The following is a 17,152-nucleotide window of genomic DNA, read 5'->3' as shown; positions in this document are numbered from 1 at the left end:
CCAGTCACCCTGCCAGTGCTTCCGGCCACTGAGCGCGCTCCTGGGGCAGCTGGGTCCTGAAAAGCGGGGGTGGGAGGTCTGACCCAGCCCTCTGGTTGGTTCTCCCCACAGATACCAAACTGGGGCCCGAGGCCTTCTGGTTTAACTCCGGCAGAGAGGCCGTGGCCACACAGCTGAGCGAGAGCTACTACATCCTGCGGCCCGAGGTGGTGGAGAGTTACATGTACTTGTGGCGACAGACCCACGACCCCGTGTACAGGGAGTGGGGCTGGGAGGTGGTGATGGTGAGTGCGCGGGGCGGGGGCCCTGAGAATTCAGTCCGCCTCCAAAGCGCCCTAGCTCAGGCATGGGGAGGAAGGTCACAGCAGGCTGATGTCTGGCTAAGGTTCCAAGTGCAAAGGGTCAAGGTGTGGTTGCAGAGCCAAGAGTCCCCGGCTGGGCCAAAGCAGGCCGGGAACTTATGAAGAGGGTTCTGGGCGCCCACAGCCTTTGGGGCCCAGGCTCCGGGGCCAGCAAACTTAGAGGGCTAAAGGCAGGGCAGGAGCCAGAGGGGCCCAGAGCACATGCGGTCACTGCTTTCTGACCCCAAGCCAGAGAAGATGGCTTTAGATTTCTCCTCTCAAACAGAAAAAAAATCTGCCAGGCCGGCGGATCACCTCCCTCCTCTGCCCAAAGCCAGCCCAGCCCTGGGTGGCCCCCACCTGTCTCTGGGCTCTGCTCCCCACCCCCCGCGTCTCCTCCACTAGCCTGCTTGTTCCCAACCACCCAGCAGGAAACCTCCTGGCTCTCTGTGGGGTAGGTGTCAAAGGCAGGTATGGAGAGTCCAGAAGGATGTCTCCTGAGGGATGCTAAACCTCCTCTGTCCGCCCCGCTTCCCAGCTTCCCCTAGGGCCCCCTGCTCTCAGAGCCATAGACTGTCCTGGGGAAAAGAACCTCACCCACACTCAGGCAGGGCACAGGCCCACTCAGGTTCACATACATGGTTCATTGGCCAGAATCCCCCTGCTCCCCTGAAGCCCCTAGTTCTTGGTCAGTGAAAGCCAAGAGTTTTGTGCTCCTGGGCCCAGCTCCCAGGTCCCTCAGTGTGTAAAAATGGCATTTATATACAAAAGGCAGACAGCACTTGGCCCTCTTACCTCTGGACGAGGGACCGTATCTCCACAGGGACTCCGTGGGGTGTGCTAAGTCTAGTCCCCAAATCCCAGCCCTCCACTGCCTTCCTCTGTCCACCGCTGTGGGTGAGTCTGTCAGATCAGCCTTGTTCCCTAAAGGGCCAAAAGAACATCCCCTAAGTTCAGACCAGGAGAAGAGCTCAAGCCAGCAGCCTGCTGGGACGAAGTTCTCGGCCCCGGGGGCAGGGCGGCTGAGCCCTGAGACAAGAATTTGGCTTTGTGCTTCCACAAATGCCAAGTGGTCCGGGGCCTGCCTGTTCACAACCTGGGCAGGCACGAGTCTTGGGGGGGCCTCTCTTCTCCCCGGACCAAAGCTGCCCCGCTTTTCTTCAGGCCTTGGAGAAATACTGTCGAACAGAAGCTGGTTTCTCCGGGATCCAAGATGTGTACAGTAGCATCCCCAACCACGACAACAAGCAGCAGACTTTCTTTCTAGCGGAGACACTAAAGTGAGTTGGGGCTTGGCCGTTGTTCTTTCCAGAGGGACTGGGACTTTCTTAGGAATGGAGGGAGGAGGAGGGTGAGGCGTGGGGTCAGCAGTCCCTCCCTTCACCGACAGTCAGGTTCTGCCATCACAGGGGGCCCACGAGGGGTGGGGGGCCTGGGGTCCCCAGGGTTACATCCCCAGGGTGCCACTCGGGCCAGGCCAGTTTCTCCCCTCAGGGAAAGACCAGACAGCACCCCACCTCCAAGTACTAGTGGTGTGCTAATTTAGCTTCTGTAACCTGTCTCCTAGGATCCCTTGGTTCTCTGAAACCATGTCCTCTTCTATAAAATGGCAGGAATGATGGTGACGATGGTCACTGCTGTTGATCTTCCCTCGACAGTTTTGCTACTGCGCTATTCCCTCGCTTTCTTGGGGTAGAAGTCAAGCCACCCTGTTTCCTTGCTGTTCAGCAAAGCCGTCCCCCTGTGCTTAACCCTTTACAGTGGGTTGGAATGGTCTGTTCTTTGGCTTGGGAAGCTGGAGTTCTGGAGTCACAACTCCCTGTTCATTTTAGTGCCCTAACATCTGCTTGAGTCTAGAGTCTCCTGGGGGGCACATCAGGGAGCAGCCCAAGAGTTTGGACGGGTGCAGTACTCAGGACACCGTGAAAAGAAAGAAGAATCTAGGCCATAAGGGGGCCTGGCCGGCCTCTCCTACAGGTGGCAAAAGTACCTGAGTGAAGCCCGATGGGTAGGAAGCAACAGAGGGAGGGCAGGGGCAGAGCCAGCCTTAAACCAGGTCTGACTGCCCCAAATCTCAGTGCTGTCCTCAGCATCCACAGCTCCTTCCCTGGGACCAGTGCTGCAAGTAGACTTGGGATCTCAAACCTCCCTGCACCCTTAGCCACAGGCCGTGTTGCAGAGGCCTCCGAGATGGGTTGCCAACGGTCCCCTGTTCCCCAGAGCCCTGACCAGCTGTGTCCTGCTTCCCTCCCCGCCCCGGGGGCACAGGTATCTCTATCTTCTGTTCTCTGAAGATGACATGCTCTCCCTGGAAGACTGGGTGTTCAACACAGAGGCCCACCCCCTCCCAGTGAACCACTCGGACAGCTCCAGCAGGGCTGGGGGCTGACTCTGACCCGTCTCCCTGCCGCGCCCAGGACCCCGGAGGGGTGCCTTGCCTTTTCAGGATTTGGGACTGTTCTCAAAGGGATTGGGAACATAGGACCCATTCCAGGCAGACCCAGGGCAGATGTGTCGGACAAGCAACTTCTTTTCCTCTGTGAGGAGACAGGACTTGGAGATGCAGCGATGTCACCCCAGGCCCAGACTTTCCTTTCTATGGAGAATTTCTATGAAACCCACTCACTTGCCATTCCAGGGCCCAGTGAATGGAGGTTTGCATATTGTCTCCATGCCTTTGATTCACTTCCTCTCATTTGGGGAGTTTTCTGTTCATTTGTTTTGCTTGATTTTGCCTTTTCTCTGCAGTTGTGTTTTATCACAAATTATAAATATAGTTTCAAAATCATGTGCTTTCGAAAGCAGCATCATCTTGATAAACTAAACCTTAAAATGTTTGCACACAGAAACCTTGACCCCATTTTCTATATTTTAAATGCCTTTTGCCCAACATTTACTATACGTTCAACTACGTGGCATTTACCTTATAATTTGAGGAGGCATTCCCTTTTGATTTGGGCCTAGGTGTTAACGAATCACTAGTGCCATTTTCATTATTGTAATGGAAAAATCTGTAAGCCTACAATAAAACAGTTTATTGAATAAGAAATACGATTGGGTTCATTACACATCAGTGACTCCTGGGAAAACCGTGGCAATGTTATCACCCAAAAAAATAATCAACCAGCAGTTGATTTAACGTAAGTTTAGACTCCAACTTCTATTGCCTTCCCTTAAATTGGTCTTACAAATTCAGGAAGGGTGAAGCCAATCCTTTAAATGGAGGCGCATATTTATACTTCAGTCAAGGCTTGGAAGAGGCCCAGAGAGGGCCAGCAGCTTGCCTGTGGTCATGAAGCCAGGCAGAGGCAGAGGTGAGCCCAGTCCCCACAGTTTGCTCACGACCCCGTGTCCATCTGTTCGCGTTCAGCAGATGCGTGCTGAGTGCCCGTAGGAGACAAGACACTGGGCTAGATGCCAGGGACACAGCCGGGAGTGAAACAGTCATAGGCCCTGCCCTCAGGGAGCGTACAGCCAAGTGGGGGAAAGATAGACCATAAAATAAAGGGACAGATAAGTAACATGAGTGCGAGCCGTATGAAGTGCCACAGAGGAGATGTGGGGCCGAGACACTAGTGGCCAGGGCTGATCTGAGGGCGTCAGGGAGAGTCTCTCTGAGCAGAAGACTTTCAAGCTGAGGCCTAGAAGATAAGAAGGAGCAGCGGGAGGAGTATCCCACAAACCCACTCTCCCCGCACCCACCCAGGGGCCCAAAACCTTGAGGCCATTATGCAGAGCAAGGTGTTCAGGCAGCTCTTCCCACAGCTGACCACACAGGGTAATTCTGAGCCTTCCCGCATGCTCAGCCACTTCAGTTTGGCTGTTAAGAACTTGAGTAGTCCCTGAGGTATTGGAGCCTAGGCCAAGTGACCTGGCTTTACGTCCCCACAGTGGGACCCCAGGTAGGTCACCTCACCCCTCAGGCCACTCTTCCATCAAACAGAGGGAGGAACCTCCACCTCCCAACGTTGCTGTGAGAATAAGCAGGATCCCCTGGCACCCTGACAGTGCAGGAAGTGCTTCTTCCTTATTCTGGAGACATAGATGCTTCCAGCATCTTCTTAAGCAGTGGTCAGAGCTATGCGTGAGCCGTCCCCATGGCAGGCGCCCTGGTGTTTGGTGAGTAAGTCCCTGCTTGAACCCAGGAAATCACTTCACTCTTGACAGGCTCTGGAGACTTGTCTGTGCGCATTTAAAAAACAAAACAAAACAAAAACCCACTGTACAAGCATTGTGGGAAGGGCGAGGAAGATCTTTATGCTAAGCAGAAAGAAAAACCATCCACCATTCTACCCTCCAGAATGAATACTGTTCTATTTTCTTCTAGACCTTTTTCTATGAATGTACAGAATATATTTTGCAAACATGGTGTCATACTACGCGTCCTGTTTTACTGTAATCTGCTTTTGCTCTTAACTATATATTGTGAAGATCTTTCCATGTCAACAAATACACATTTATCACTGTACCTGGTTGTGGAGTGTTCCGTTGTGTGCTGTAGCATGCTTTCTGGATCTAAGCCCCTATTTCTGGGCATTTGGGTTTGTGACAGTTTGGGCTCTCAGTTACAAATAATAGAAAACAACTCTGTCTAACTTAAGCAAAAAAAAAAAAAAAAAAAAAAATGGAAGGAAGGAAGGAAGAAAAAAAACATATTGAAATGCCTTGCGGTGACTCATGGGATCTCAGGAGAGTGAACAGTCAGACCAAAAGAAGGACTAGGAAGAGGATGTGGCCGGGAATCCAAGCTGCAGGAACCAAGGGGGCAGTCTCCCCAGTACCCCCATCAGGACAGGTGACTTCAAACCTTTCCAGAGCCCACGGTCTCCCTTCAAAGAAGCGGGCTTCCCATTGGCCTAGCCTGGGTCACGTGCTCCCAGCAGGTGGAAGGTGGGGCATCTTGACTGACAGACCCACCAGGACCCCGTGCAATGCCCCACAGGCTGGTCCCCGGAGAAGAAAACGAGGTTTGCTACCAAAATAATGAAGCCACGCGCTGGTGAAGGCAAAACAGCAGGACTGTTCGCAGGTTCTGCTTTGATTCTTTTCAGTATTATAAAGAGAGTTATGAAAGCATCCTTGACCATTCCTCTCTCCCCTCTCGTTCAGCTCCTCAGAGTCAACTCGGGGCATGTCTCTCCGTTGCAAAGCCACTTGGCAGTTCCCCAAGGCCCCGGGCTCCCCCGCTGGGCCCATGTTGCTGTGCCCCCCTCTCCTGCCACCAGGCTTCTGTCTTCTGCATTATCGCTGGGGGCAAGTTGTAAAAGTGAACATTTCAAAATTCATCCTCCAGGAGGGCCCTTGCAGGTGGAGAAATATCATCCTTTTGGCAAAGTTAATTCCATTCCAGGGATAAAAATAAGTAAGACCCAAGGTAGGCTGAGAGGAGAGAGAAATTAAGGGATGAGTCATCCTCTGGGAAGGAGGAGCCACAGAATCCCGGTTCTGGAACCAGTCCTGGCAACAGACCCTCCTTCCCCCACCAAGGGTCAGCATGCTGCCAGTCTCTTTTGAAGTCTCGTCGGATGGAACCCCCTTTTGCACCTGTTTTCTTCACGGAGGGGCGTGATGCTGGTTCCTGCCCAGAAAGCTTTATTAGCACCTGGCTCCAGGCACTGAGGCCTGCCGAGCACCACACCCCTGAGAAGCAGGACAGAGTCCTTCTCCAGATGCTTCCTTTTAAACGACTGCGTTTGTTTAGATGCTTTGTACATCACATTGTGTCTTTGGCAATTTGCAAAGTTCAAAAACCAAATGCACTGGAAAGAAAAGCAAAAACAGAAAATCTGATTTAAAGGCAACATCCTTGAGACCCACGATGTGAATCTCAGTTCTGCCTCCTTTGCTTTGGGGAGGGGATCTCTTTGAGGTTTGCGAAGGTGCTGGAGATGGGGAAGGGCCAGCTCGTCCCAGCTACCCCACTGGGGCTCTGTCTTTGGAAATATGCTCGTTGATTATGTGGCACAGAGATGCTCAGCCCTCTGTGACTAAAGCTTAATCACACGCTAATGGGGGTGCTAATGCTATTTTTTTATATCTAAAAATATCTGTTTGGTTCCCTATATTTGGAACAATATTTTGATCTTGCTCCTCCTGTCTCTTAAGACAGAGCTTTTCAAACTTGAATGTGCACCTGAATCACCTGGGGATCTTGTTAAAATGCAAATTCATATTCAGCGGATCAGGCGCGGAGCCTGAGCTACTGTGCTTCTAACAAGCTCCCAGGAGATGCTGATGCTGCCGGGCCTCAGACCACACTGAAGAGCAAGGCCTCAGCTAATGCCCGCTCCTTTGGTTTCTGCTCTTTATTTGCATCCATGGAGGGGCGACTGGGTGGCGCAGTCAGTTAAGCTTCCGACTCTTGGTTTCAGCTCAGGTCCTGATCTCAGGGTGGTGAGATCGAGCCCTGTGTCAGGCTCACGCTCAGCATGGAGTCTGGTTGAGATTCTCTCCCTCTCCCTCTGCCCCTCCTGCTCGTGCTCTCTCTCTCTCTCTCTCAAATAAATCTTAAAAAAAATTATTTGCATCCATGAAGTCATAACGTCCCCCGAGTGGAGGGGCTCAGCTGTTGGGATGGCATCTTGCTTTGGTGGCAGAGGCAGCTGTCACCTGCCTCAGCGGCTGCCCGCCCCCCAACACAGTGTGGACCAGACAGGAGCAGGCTTGCTGGTGCCTTAGCACAATGCTGTCCGGTAGAACTTTCTGTGGTGATGGAAATACTCTATCTCTGTGCTGTCCAATAGGGTGCACAGGTGGATAGTGAACACTTAAAATGTGGCAAGTGCAACTGAGGATCTAAATTTAAAATTTTATTTCATTTTAATTAAATTTCAATAGCCATATGTGGTCCCTGGGCGCCATTTTGGACAGTTCAGTCCTAGAACCTAGAAAGCCAGTCCTCTGCTCACGGACTCCCTGCCCCACTGGACCCTCCCCCACCTGCATCATTACAAAAATAATCTTAGCACAAAATACATTGTTTGGGGGGGTGAGGGTTCCCTTGGACATACCTGGTTATTTTTATACTCATTCCAGCCTCTCTTTTCCACAACAGCCTCTGGTTTTTGTTCTGTTTTGTCCTCACCCACTGTAGATCTGCAAATCTGCGTGCATTAGGTCAAGTTGAAGATAAGAAAGGCAGAACCGGAGAGGGTGAGCACAGACTGACTGAAACCATGACCTGCCCTTTCCCTGGGCTGTGTGACCTTGGGCAAGCCCCTTAACCTCTCTGAGCCTCCGCCTGTCGCTGTGGAAAGGGAGGGTGATTTCGAGGGTTAATTGAGCTCCCCAGTGTAGTAACTCAATACATATAGTAATGATTGTTACTGCTATTATGTGAACGCTCTCTGTAAACTAGAAAACGCTGGTGTCAAAAATCCTTCTTTTTAAACAAAAATGCTCTGAAACTTGGAGGAAACTACATCAACCAGGCCCAGGAGACAACCCAAAATCTCAAAGCGATAAATCTGAACATTTTCCGCTTTTCACATTGAGCAAGCATTTTGCTGTTAGCCCTGAATCTATGAAATTGGGAAACTGGGGTAAAGATCCAAGGGCTTCCAGGGGCTGGCCTGGTTGGTGGGGGGCAGGTGGGGCCGCCCCCCACCCTTCGCGCTGCTCAGGCAGGTGTGGGGCTTAAGGAAGATGCTGGGAGCTTGCCCAGAATCTAGCAGAGGCCCTCTGCTTGCAGGGGCGGTGGGCGGTGGGGGGGGCGGGTGGCTAGTGGGGGAGGTCCCGTTCATCTTTCCTCTTCAGGACATACCTGGTGAATCCTTCCTACAACTCTGGCAGGGAGGCACGGCAGGCAGAGATTTACAGAGCGGGAAACTGAGGCTTAGGTCAAACAGTTGTTCCTGGCCTCTGGGCAGATGCCCACAGTGGTTCCCCCACCACACCCTTCCTCTCCCCTCCTCACGTAAATGACCCCAAATCTAGGGTGGCCCTCATCCTGCTCATGACATTTGCTTATGACAGTTTAGTTTTTAAACCCGTTGTTCCAGCATATTAATTAACAATGCCCCCTTTGCTCTCAAAAGTGTCCCAATTTGGACAACAAATTATGAGCCCTCCCTGGTATAAGTGTAAAGAATGGTAACTGAGATCTGTCTCCCAGAAGCCTTCAGTGTTTTAGAGAATGGTAAAACTCAACCCAGAAAAGCATGCAAATAGCCCAGAGATTCTTTCCTTTGGAAACCAATCTAGAATTGCCCATGTTCTCACATACCTCCATGCATTTCCATCCCTGCCCCTCTTGCCTGGACTGTCCTCTGCCCCCCAGGTGTGCCTACTAAACTCCTCAAGGCTGCCCTCAATGTCACCTCCTCCAGGAAGCCTTCCCTGACCTCTCCCTACCCCTCCATTGAAACAGGCGCATGCACACGCATGCACGCCCACACCTCAACTTCCCTTTCCCAAGGCTTTGGATTCATTGGCCAACCTTGCAATCATCAGGGGTGTGGCTGTCTCCCTGCCAGGAGACACCCAGACCCTCCTGCCCTGACCCTCAGGAGCCCCTTGCCACCAGTCACTATTCCCTTGGGAGTTCCCCTGAGACCTGGGGCGGGAGGTTCTGCTTTGGCCCACAGAATGATCCAGCATTGGGCAATCATTAGATCCGTGGTTCTCAGAGTATGGAAGCTGGGTCTGGGGCACGGGCAGCAACAGGAGCTTGTTAGAAATGCAAGTTCTCAGGCCCTGCCCCAGACCTTCACAGGTCATGGGGCTCATTGCCCAGGACACCGTTCCAGAACCCTCCAGGCTTTGCCATTAACCATCTCTGCCGGGCAGTGGGCAAGGTGCCGCAGCTGCAGCTTTGACAAGACAGACAAGGTCTCCGCCCCCGTGGGGCTTCCAGGCCAGTGGCAGGGTGGGGCCGGCGTGCGGACGGAGCTCGGTGCTTGGGAGGCCACAGGCAGGGGACATATGAGAGTGACGGGGGGGGCACTGGAGATGGGGAGCAGACCTGTGTGACACACCATTCCAGGCAGCGGGAACAGCGAGTGCAAAGGCTCAGAGGTAGGAAGTACGGGGGCACCCGGGGAGTGGGAAGGCAGCATCGAACGCAGGGCGCTGTGCGGTGGGTCGGAGCAGGTCGGATGGACCCGGCTCCATCCTGCAGGGCCTCGAGTCTGATTTTAATCTGCAGAGTCTGATTTTAATCGGAGCAGCAAGAAGCCAGAAAGAGGTTAAAGCAGGGCCATGAGATGACCAACTTCGCATCTGTGCAAGTTTCCTCTGACTTCTGAGGGGCGAGGCCTCCGATTCATCTCCCCCTTACCTGTGTCTCAGTGGAAACCCTTCTCTGCTTCCGAAGCAGGAGCTGCTGAGACTGGTCCCCCTGGGAGTACCGGGGAAGCAAGGGCCTCCTGCCCTGTGTTTCCATGGTGCTCTGGACTCTTCCCATCTGGAGGGCAACCGGAGACTTCAAGGCACCGCAGCCTCTCCTTTGACCTTTGTTCCTGCAGCTCCCACTCCCCTCTGTGGCCCCACTCCTGTCAAGCAGGTCCAGCTGCGCTTTCGAAAATTGAAGCTGCTTCCTCAGATGGCCCTTCTCCTCTGCCAGCCTGTGTGGAACCAAGGCTGTTTTCTGGCTCTGGGGCCTTCTCTTTTCTCTTTGGAATCTTCTGGATCTGGGGCAGGTATGATGCCAGTGAGTTCTGGGTCTCAAACACCATTTTCCATCTGCCTTCACCCCTTCCCCATGGGCAATTCGAACCAGGAGGTGATCTTCCATGGAGCATCCTGCACAGGCTTCGATCTACCTGTGTCCCCTGGTTTGCACCCTTACCCTTTGCTGTGTCACCTTTCCGGCTTCACATGTTCTCCCAGCATGAGGCTCCCCACCTACAATTGCCATGTGGCCTTGGCACCTTCCCTGTCCCAAGCTCACCTGATCACCAAGGGGGCCACCCTGACTGCCGCCACCCACTGGGGCTTTAGGACCCTCCCTGTGGGGCCTGTCCGTGCTCCCTAGGGAAGACATCTGACCCGCTCTCTGATGTACTTACTGCCTCTCCGTCTGGGAAATCTCTCTGGGATCTCTCCTGCTGAAGACCAGACAGACGTGTCCAACCTTCTAATCCCACCTCGCCAGAGGCCAGGAGCTATCTGCCTCCTCCTCTCTCTTTCATCTTTGTCTCTACATCCTCGATCTTTCTCTTAAGGAAACCCTTCATCCCTCCAGCTCAATCACTGTGTCTTCCTTTATTTGACTTTTATTTTTCCGTGGCTCCAGTGTTTTAAATTAGTCCCATTTTTCCTTGAGCCTTTATTTTTTAAAATTTTTAAAAGATTTTATTTATTTATTTGACAGAGAGAGAGCACAAGCAGGGGGAGCAGCAAAGAGGGAGGAGCAGGCTCCCCACTGAGCAAGGAGCCTGATGCAGGACTCGATCCCAGGACCCTGGGATCATGACCTGAGCTGAAGGCAGACGTTTAACTGACTGAGACACCTAGGTGCCCCTTCCTTGAGCCTTTAAATGAATCTTTTTTTAAAAGACTTTATTTATTCATTTGAGAGAGAGAGAAAGAGAGAGCCCGCACAAGTGCAAGTGGGGGTGGGGCAGAGGGGGAGGGGGAGGGACAAGCAGATTCCTTACCCTCCTTGCTGAGCGGAGCCCCACGAGGGGCTCAATCCCACGACCCTGAGGTCATGACCTGAGCCAAAATCCAATGGTCGCTCAACAGACTGAGCCACCCAGGTGCTCCCAAATGAGCCTTTTTTGGGGGGCACCTGGGTAGCTCAGTCGGTGGAACCTCCGACTCTTGGTTTCAGCTCAGGTCATGATCTCAGAGTTGTGGGATCGTGCTCCGAATCATGTTCTGCACTTAGTGTGGAGTCTGTTTGGGACTCTCTCTCCCTCTCTCTCTGCTCTTCCCCCCCCCCCCGCCCCTTCTCTCTCTCAAATAAATAAATAAATCTTAAAAAAATAAATAAAAATAAAAGAACTTTATTTTGTTTAAGTAGGCTCCATGCCCAGCATGGAGCCCAGCACAGGTCTTGAACTCACGACTCTGAGATCAAGACCTGAGCCGAGATCAAGAGTCTGACGCCTAACCAACTGAGCCACCCAGGCGCCCCTTAAAAGAGCCTTTCCACTGAGGTATAGTGTAGACACAGTCACATGTGTAGAAGTCACTACTCTTAAGGGCACAGCTCCAGCAGTGTTCACCTGTGTACACATTCTGGTAGCCTCCCCTCGCATCAAGATAGAGAATATTCCCAGCATCCAGAGAGCTCCCTCCTGCTCTCTGCCAATACCCGCCATCCCTGGAGTGAACCCTGTGCTGACCTCTTCCGCCACGGACTGATTTCAGGCACATGGCCTTTGAATTCCCTCTCAGTCTTCAGATTATAGACATTCCACTGAGTTTTCGGTCTCAAATTTATGAGACAACTTAAAACAACTTATGTCCTATATACTCAGGGCTCTAACGCTTTTTTGTCTGGTCATCATAAAGCCCATCTACCCCTCTGTGGGTGCGGTGCACGAGTAAGCACCTCGGGGCACCCGGAGACACGGCCTTCCCGTGGTAGGGGGCCAGCTCTTCCCGGCTTGCCCAGAACTCTGCTGCTTTTCAAACTGAGCAGCCCCCAGCCTCAGCACCCCTCAGTGCTGGACAAACCGGGAGCTCGATCACCCCAACCCCTATTCTCTCCTTGGCCCTGGGCACAGTTCAGAGCAGACGAGTTTGGGGCTGTTGACCCAGCACCATCTTCCCGGGCTCGACGCTAACCATTGGGAGGCGCCCAAATGTCCAACTCATTTCTTGGGGCTTGCATGACACTCACCGGTCTTTGCATTTGAGAGCCTCAGCCTCCAGCCCTGAATGAGCAACAGGATTGGAGGAAGGGTGTTTTTATAAGAGGGAAAAATTCTTCTGGATTTGGCATTCACTGCTCAGCACTCCAAAAAACCCCAGCCAGGAAAACTCAGCGAGTACCCGCTCCAGCCCCGTGACGCTCCACCCCGATGGCGCATCAGAGTGGCTCCCAGGGCCCCTGCGGACATGGCGCTGAGAAGAAAGCAGTCCACGTGCGGGCCTTTCCTGACCCCAGGAAATAAATCTCCCTGCCTGGACAGGACGAGAGAGCCTAGCCAAAGGCAGTCGTGACCCCCACAATTCATCTCTTTTCTGGCTAATCCTGGCATCAGCCCTGTGCCTGCGAATCCAACCAAAGCCCCTCAGCACTCAGGGGCACGGCCACATCTGTGGCCACGTACCAGCCGCCGAGGCCACGCAAACCAAAGGCCTCTTCTCTCTTCTTCAATGATCTCATTGAATCCTGTGGCTTTAGTGTCATTTATAGGCTGGTGACTCGGAAGTTTACGGTCCCCATAGCTCACAGCTGCAGACTCCTGCACGTGCCCCCTCCCCAGCACTGCGCTCCACACGAGGCTCAGGGTCACGTCCACACGGCAGCCTGGGACTCTCAGGCTTTCCCACCTCGGGAAGGACACCACTGTCTACTGGACACGGGCTGCACGGCCCCCACCCCCAGCCCAGGGCCCCGATGCTTCGGGCTGATACTGAACCAGCCCCCCCACTCCCTCTGTCTACTCCTGCTCCCCTCAGTCTGTTCTCTACCCAGAAACCAGAAAGGTCTTAAAAACAACAAACAAAAAAACAAAAAACCTCAGCTTTATTGGGACATAATTTTTATGCCATAAAGTTCACCCATTTAAAGTATACAATTCATGTTTTTGTAGTATATTCACAGATTTGTACAACCATCACCATAATCTCCTTTTAGAACATTTATACCCCAAAAAGAAGCTTTGTGCCCATTAACAGCCACTCCCCACCCCCACTCCCGTGCCAGGCAACCACGAATCTACATTCTGTCTCCGGATTGGTCTTACTGGACCTGCCATACTAATGGAATCCTACAATACCCTACAGTCCTACAATTGTGTCTGGCTTCTTTGTTTCAGTGTGATGTTTTTGAGGTTTGTCCGTGTTATAGTACGTAGTGGTGCTTTGTTCCGTCTTATTGCTCCCAAATCTCCATTGTGCGGATCTGCCACATTTTGTTTATCTACTCATCAGAGGAGATGGAGGTTGTCTCCTTTTTGGCTATTAGAAAAGTCTGTCTAAAGACACATCAGGTAACTACACTGGAATTAAAATAAAAAGCTTAATTAAAAAAATAATAAAAACAAGTGACACGTCACTCCCCTCCTTAAAACCCTACAATGATTTCCATTGTATCCAACCACAGCTTGTTGCCTCGGCCTACAACGTCCGTGCGGCCCCGGCTCTCTCACCAGCCCTTCCTGTTACTCCACACAGCCCGCCCTGCCTTCCACGCGTTTCCTGAACACACCAAGGCTGTTTCCTCCTCAGGGCCTCTGCACTGGCCCCTCGGCCTGGGATGCCCTCCCTTCGGCTCTCCCTTCTTTCCTTTCCTCCTGGGGAAGCTGCCTGCCCCCTGCCTGTCTCACCCCTTCACGGTTACCATTATCTGAAGTGATCTTCTTTGCGTGTGTATCACCTCTCTCCCCCTGCTAGAATATTTGGCTCCAAAAGAGGAAGTACCTCGTCTGTCTTCACTACTGTGTGCCAGGAGCCTAGACTAGTTCCGGGCACACAGTAGGGCCTGAGCTTGTCGAGAGGCCCCCGTGGTCTGGGCAGGTAAAGCCTCCCCTTTCCCAAGTGGCATTTTGCTCCCAAATGCTGGTCCTGTGATTGGCCAGCAACATGTCAGGGGTTGGGTTCAGAGCAAATAACCCCTCTGCCCGTCCAGGTTCCTCAAGTTAGAGGAGAAGCACAAAACCCAGCGCCAGATGGCTTTCCTCCCCTCGGACCCCAGCTCATTATCCTCCTGGAGCTGCAGTCGAAAACCCTACTTTGATCTTCTCCCTGGAGAGCAGGGGCCCCTCCCCAGCAAGTCTGCCCCAGCGAAACAGCAAGCGGAAGAGAGGGCAGACAGGTGTGTGTGTGTGTGCGTGTGCGTGTGCGTGTGTGTGTGTGAGAGAGAGAGAGAGAGAGAGAGAGCGAGTGCGCACAGGCCAGAATATGAGGCAGTGACCCTGGCCCTGCCTCTTCTTCCAGCGGGCGGATGGAGCGCCCTGGGGTGTCTGCTCCAATGCCCCCTGTGGACACAGCAGGGAGGGACACAGCAGGGAGGGGAAGGACCGGAAGCCTCCGTGGCTGAATGTCCCACTCTTCGGATGACTCTGTTGTCTTGAGGATAAAGTCCAAGCTTTTCACAAGTTGCTCGGAGCCCCAGCCTGTCTCTCCTGCCCTCCTCCCTTCACACTCCCCCCCCCCCCCCCCGTTCAAATTCTCATCATGCCAGAGACATGCCATTGACGTTCATGCCGCCAGGCCTTTGCCTCTGCTCTTCCTGCCCCTGGAATGATCTTCCCCTGGTGCTCTGACTGGTGACCTCCTGAACTCAGGGCCTGGCTGGCCTTCCACTCTGTGAAGCCTCTTCTGGCCCCTCTTGACAGTCACAGGGACCCTCCTCTACATACAGCCCTCTCTCAGATCACTTACCTCCGGGGAAGGTGGGAGTGGGGGTCATAGTACCCATTGACTTGTCTAGAAGAGCAGATTCCATTTGTCTTCTCTTGTGGATCCCCAATGCCCAGAACCAAGCATAGAAGACCCTCCATAAACATGTGTTGAACGGGTGTAAGAATGATTTCCCTGCTCACCTGGGAGCCCCTCAAGGACATAGCCAGCATGCCACTTACTTTGATGTAATTTCCACTTGCCGCTACTCCCAAATACCACCCTTGCCCACTCAGGGCTCAGAGACAAGGTGCCAAAAGGCCCCTGCAGCACCACTGCTGACCAGAGCGACCCTCCTGGCCCAATCTCTCAAGGCCCAGCCTTGCCCAGGTCCTTGGTTTGGAGACAAGCCTCCTGGGAAGGGTGTCACCGGTGGGACACCTAGTCCAGCTCCATTGCCCAAGCCCAGAGCTGTCTTCCCAGAGCTGGGTCCCAACATGGATCCTCTTCCCAGAGGCTCACGGATCTAAGTCAAGTCTTGTAAACCCACCCCTCCTCCAGCGCCCTCCCAATCCCAGCAGCCCATCTCCCCAGCCCTGGGCCACGGAGATCAGTGGGGTGTCTGTGTCTTTAACAAGAACCAAGTGTAATACATAAAAGTATTCTGGCAAAGAAAACTTCCCTCATTTATTTTCCAGGGGCCTTGGCTCATCAATCTTCCCCTCCTAACCTGCTTTGTGCTCTGTTAGCTTTGCTTCCTGATAGAGCAGAATTTGGTTTTCTAATAGCATCTGTCATATGCAGGGTGTCCCCAAACATTAGCGATAATGAGTTGGAAGTAGCACAGTTGGGAGCCTTCAGAAGCCAACAGCAGATGTCAGCCCCTCCGTGGGTCCCCCTGAGGCTTTGGGGCCAGAGCACTGGGTAAAAGCTAGGTCCAGAGCCCACAACTCTCGGTCCCTGGGAATCATTCATCCAAAAGACATTAGAGTGCCTACCACGTGTCAGGTCCTGTGTGGGCTCTGGGAAGATGGGGCCCTGCGCACAGGGTGCTGTCATGGCTGGTTATCCATGAAGGACAGAAGTGGTTGCAGAAGAAAGTCCTCACCCCCAATCATTCGGCTGGGCCATCCCCGGGGAGGTGTCAGGGCATGAGATGTGGACTCAGACCTGGGTGGGCACACAATCCTCACCTCAGTGGGTTGCTTGAGAACAAGTAAGAGCATAACGCACCCAACACCAAGTCCAGCACATAGTGACCCCTCCAGCATCTGGGACCTGACAGGTGCACATGGACTGGGGTTGGCAGTGATCAAGGATGGTGCTGCTGCTCGCCCGGGGCCGGGGTTCTTTTCTAGAGGCTTGGGCGGTTTCTGCCCTCTCCTGGGAAAGACAGAGCCATCCCCGGGCTCCTGGAGACCTTAAAATCATGGAAGAGGGCCCCAGTGGGACCAAGGCTTCTGGAGACAGGAACCAAAAGTATTGACAGATCCAAAAGTATTTCTTCAAACTCCACCCACCCCCATTCCCAGGTCCTCCTCCAGGCATGCCAAGAACTGCTCTCTAGAAAAATCGCTCCTGTGGTGGTGCCATGTCCAGCAGAGGAGAGGGAAGCTGGTAAGTCACAGTCCGGCCTTGCCCATGCCGAGGGGCTGCCAGTCCCACCAACCCAGGTATTTCTTCCGCACCACAATCCACAGGGAGGGCCTCTTTTGACTCCCCCTTACAGGTGAGGACATCCTGGCCCCAGCAGGTGCGGTCTTCAGGGCGCGGCACCTGCGGGTCGCCGTGTACAGGTCGCTCCCCCGCCTCCCCGCGAACGTGCAGAAGTGGAAGTCTCTGGACCCCGACGGGGATGGAGTAGGGGCAGGGCTTTCTTGGTTGGTCTCCACTCTTCAAGAGGACTGAAGACGGTTTAGAAAGCAGGTGGGATAAGGGTGGAGAGTGGGGTGTTCCCCCTCGGGCCTCCCTCGCGTCTGCCAACAGAGGGGGACACGAAGCCTGGTGGCCCTGAGTCCCCTCCCCGACGAGCTTCCGAGGTGCGGACGCCCCCCGCCCCGCCGCCTCCCAGGCCTCCGCCCGGCGGGACGGGACGCCCAGGCCCCGCTTTCGTTTTGGGAGCCGAGGCGCAGGCCGGGCTGGCAGGCGGGCGGCAGGGAGTCCCGGCGCCCCCGCACTGGCTCGCTGGGCGCCCCCTGACGCCACCGAGCCCGCGCCCGCCCCACGGCCCGGAGGCCGCCCCGCCCCCCGCCCCCAACGCCGCGAGTCCGCCGCCGCCGCCGCCATGGGCCGGGCCCGGCCGGGTGAGCGCGGGCCGCCCGGCCCCGACCCCGACCCCGACCCCGGCCCCG

General features: G+C 54.0%; 2 protein-coding genes across 3 annotated transcripts in view; both read left to right on the top strand.

Moving 5' to 3' along the window:
* The window catches only part of MAN1C1 (mannosidase alpha class 1C member 1), a 136,953-nt gene extending 133,563 nt beyond the window's left edge, over window positions 1-3,390 (top strand). Inside the window, exons 10-12 of one of the 2 annotated variants that reach the window (XM_032390955.1) lie at window positions 112-284; window positions 1,506-1,621; window positions 2,610-3,390. In XM_032390955.1, coding sequence (XP_032246846.1) covers window positions 112-284; window positions 1,506-1,621; window positions 2,610-2,730 — 410 coding nt within the window. In that variant the 3' untranslated portion in view covers window positions 2,731-3,390. Of the gene's footprint in view, window positions 1-111; window positions 285-1,505; window positions 1,622-1,908; window positions 2,568-2,609 lie in introns of those variants that run through there. The other variant, XM_032390965.1, reaches the window with a different exon arrangement.
* Window positions 3,391-16,343: 12,953 nt separating this feature from the next.
* Window positions 16,344-17,152, top strand: part of SELENON (selenoprotein N) — a 16,659-nt gene continuing 15,850 nt past the window's right edge. The window contains exon 1 of the mRNA XM_032390939.1: window positions 16,344-16,418. The gene's annotated coding sequence lies outside the window, so the exon portion shown is untranslated. The remainder of the gene's footprint in view (window positions 16,419-17,152) is intronic.

Source organism: Phoca vitulina, unplaced genomic scaffold, assembly GCF_004348235.1.
Source record: "Phoca vitulina isolate PV1807 unplaced genomic scaffold, GSC_HSeal_1.0 scaffold2, whole genome shotgun sequence".
NCBI lineage: Eukaryota > Metazoa > Chordata > Mammalia > Carnivora > Phocidae > Phoca > Phoca vitulina.
This window is presented reverse-complemented; position numbering and strand designations above follow the sequence as displayed.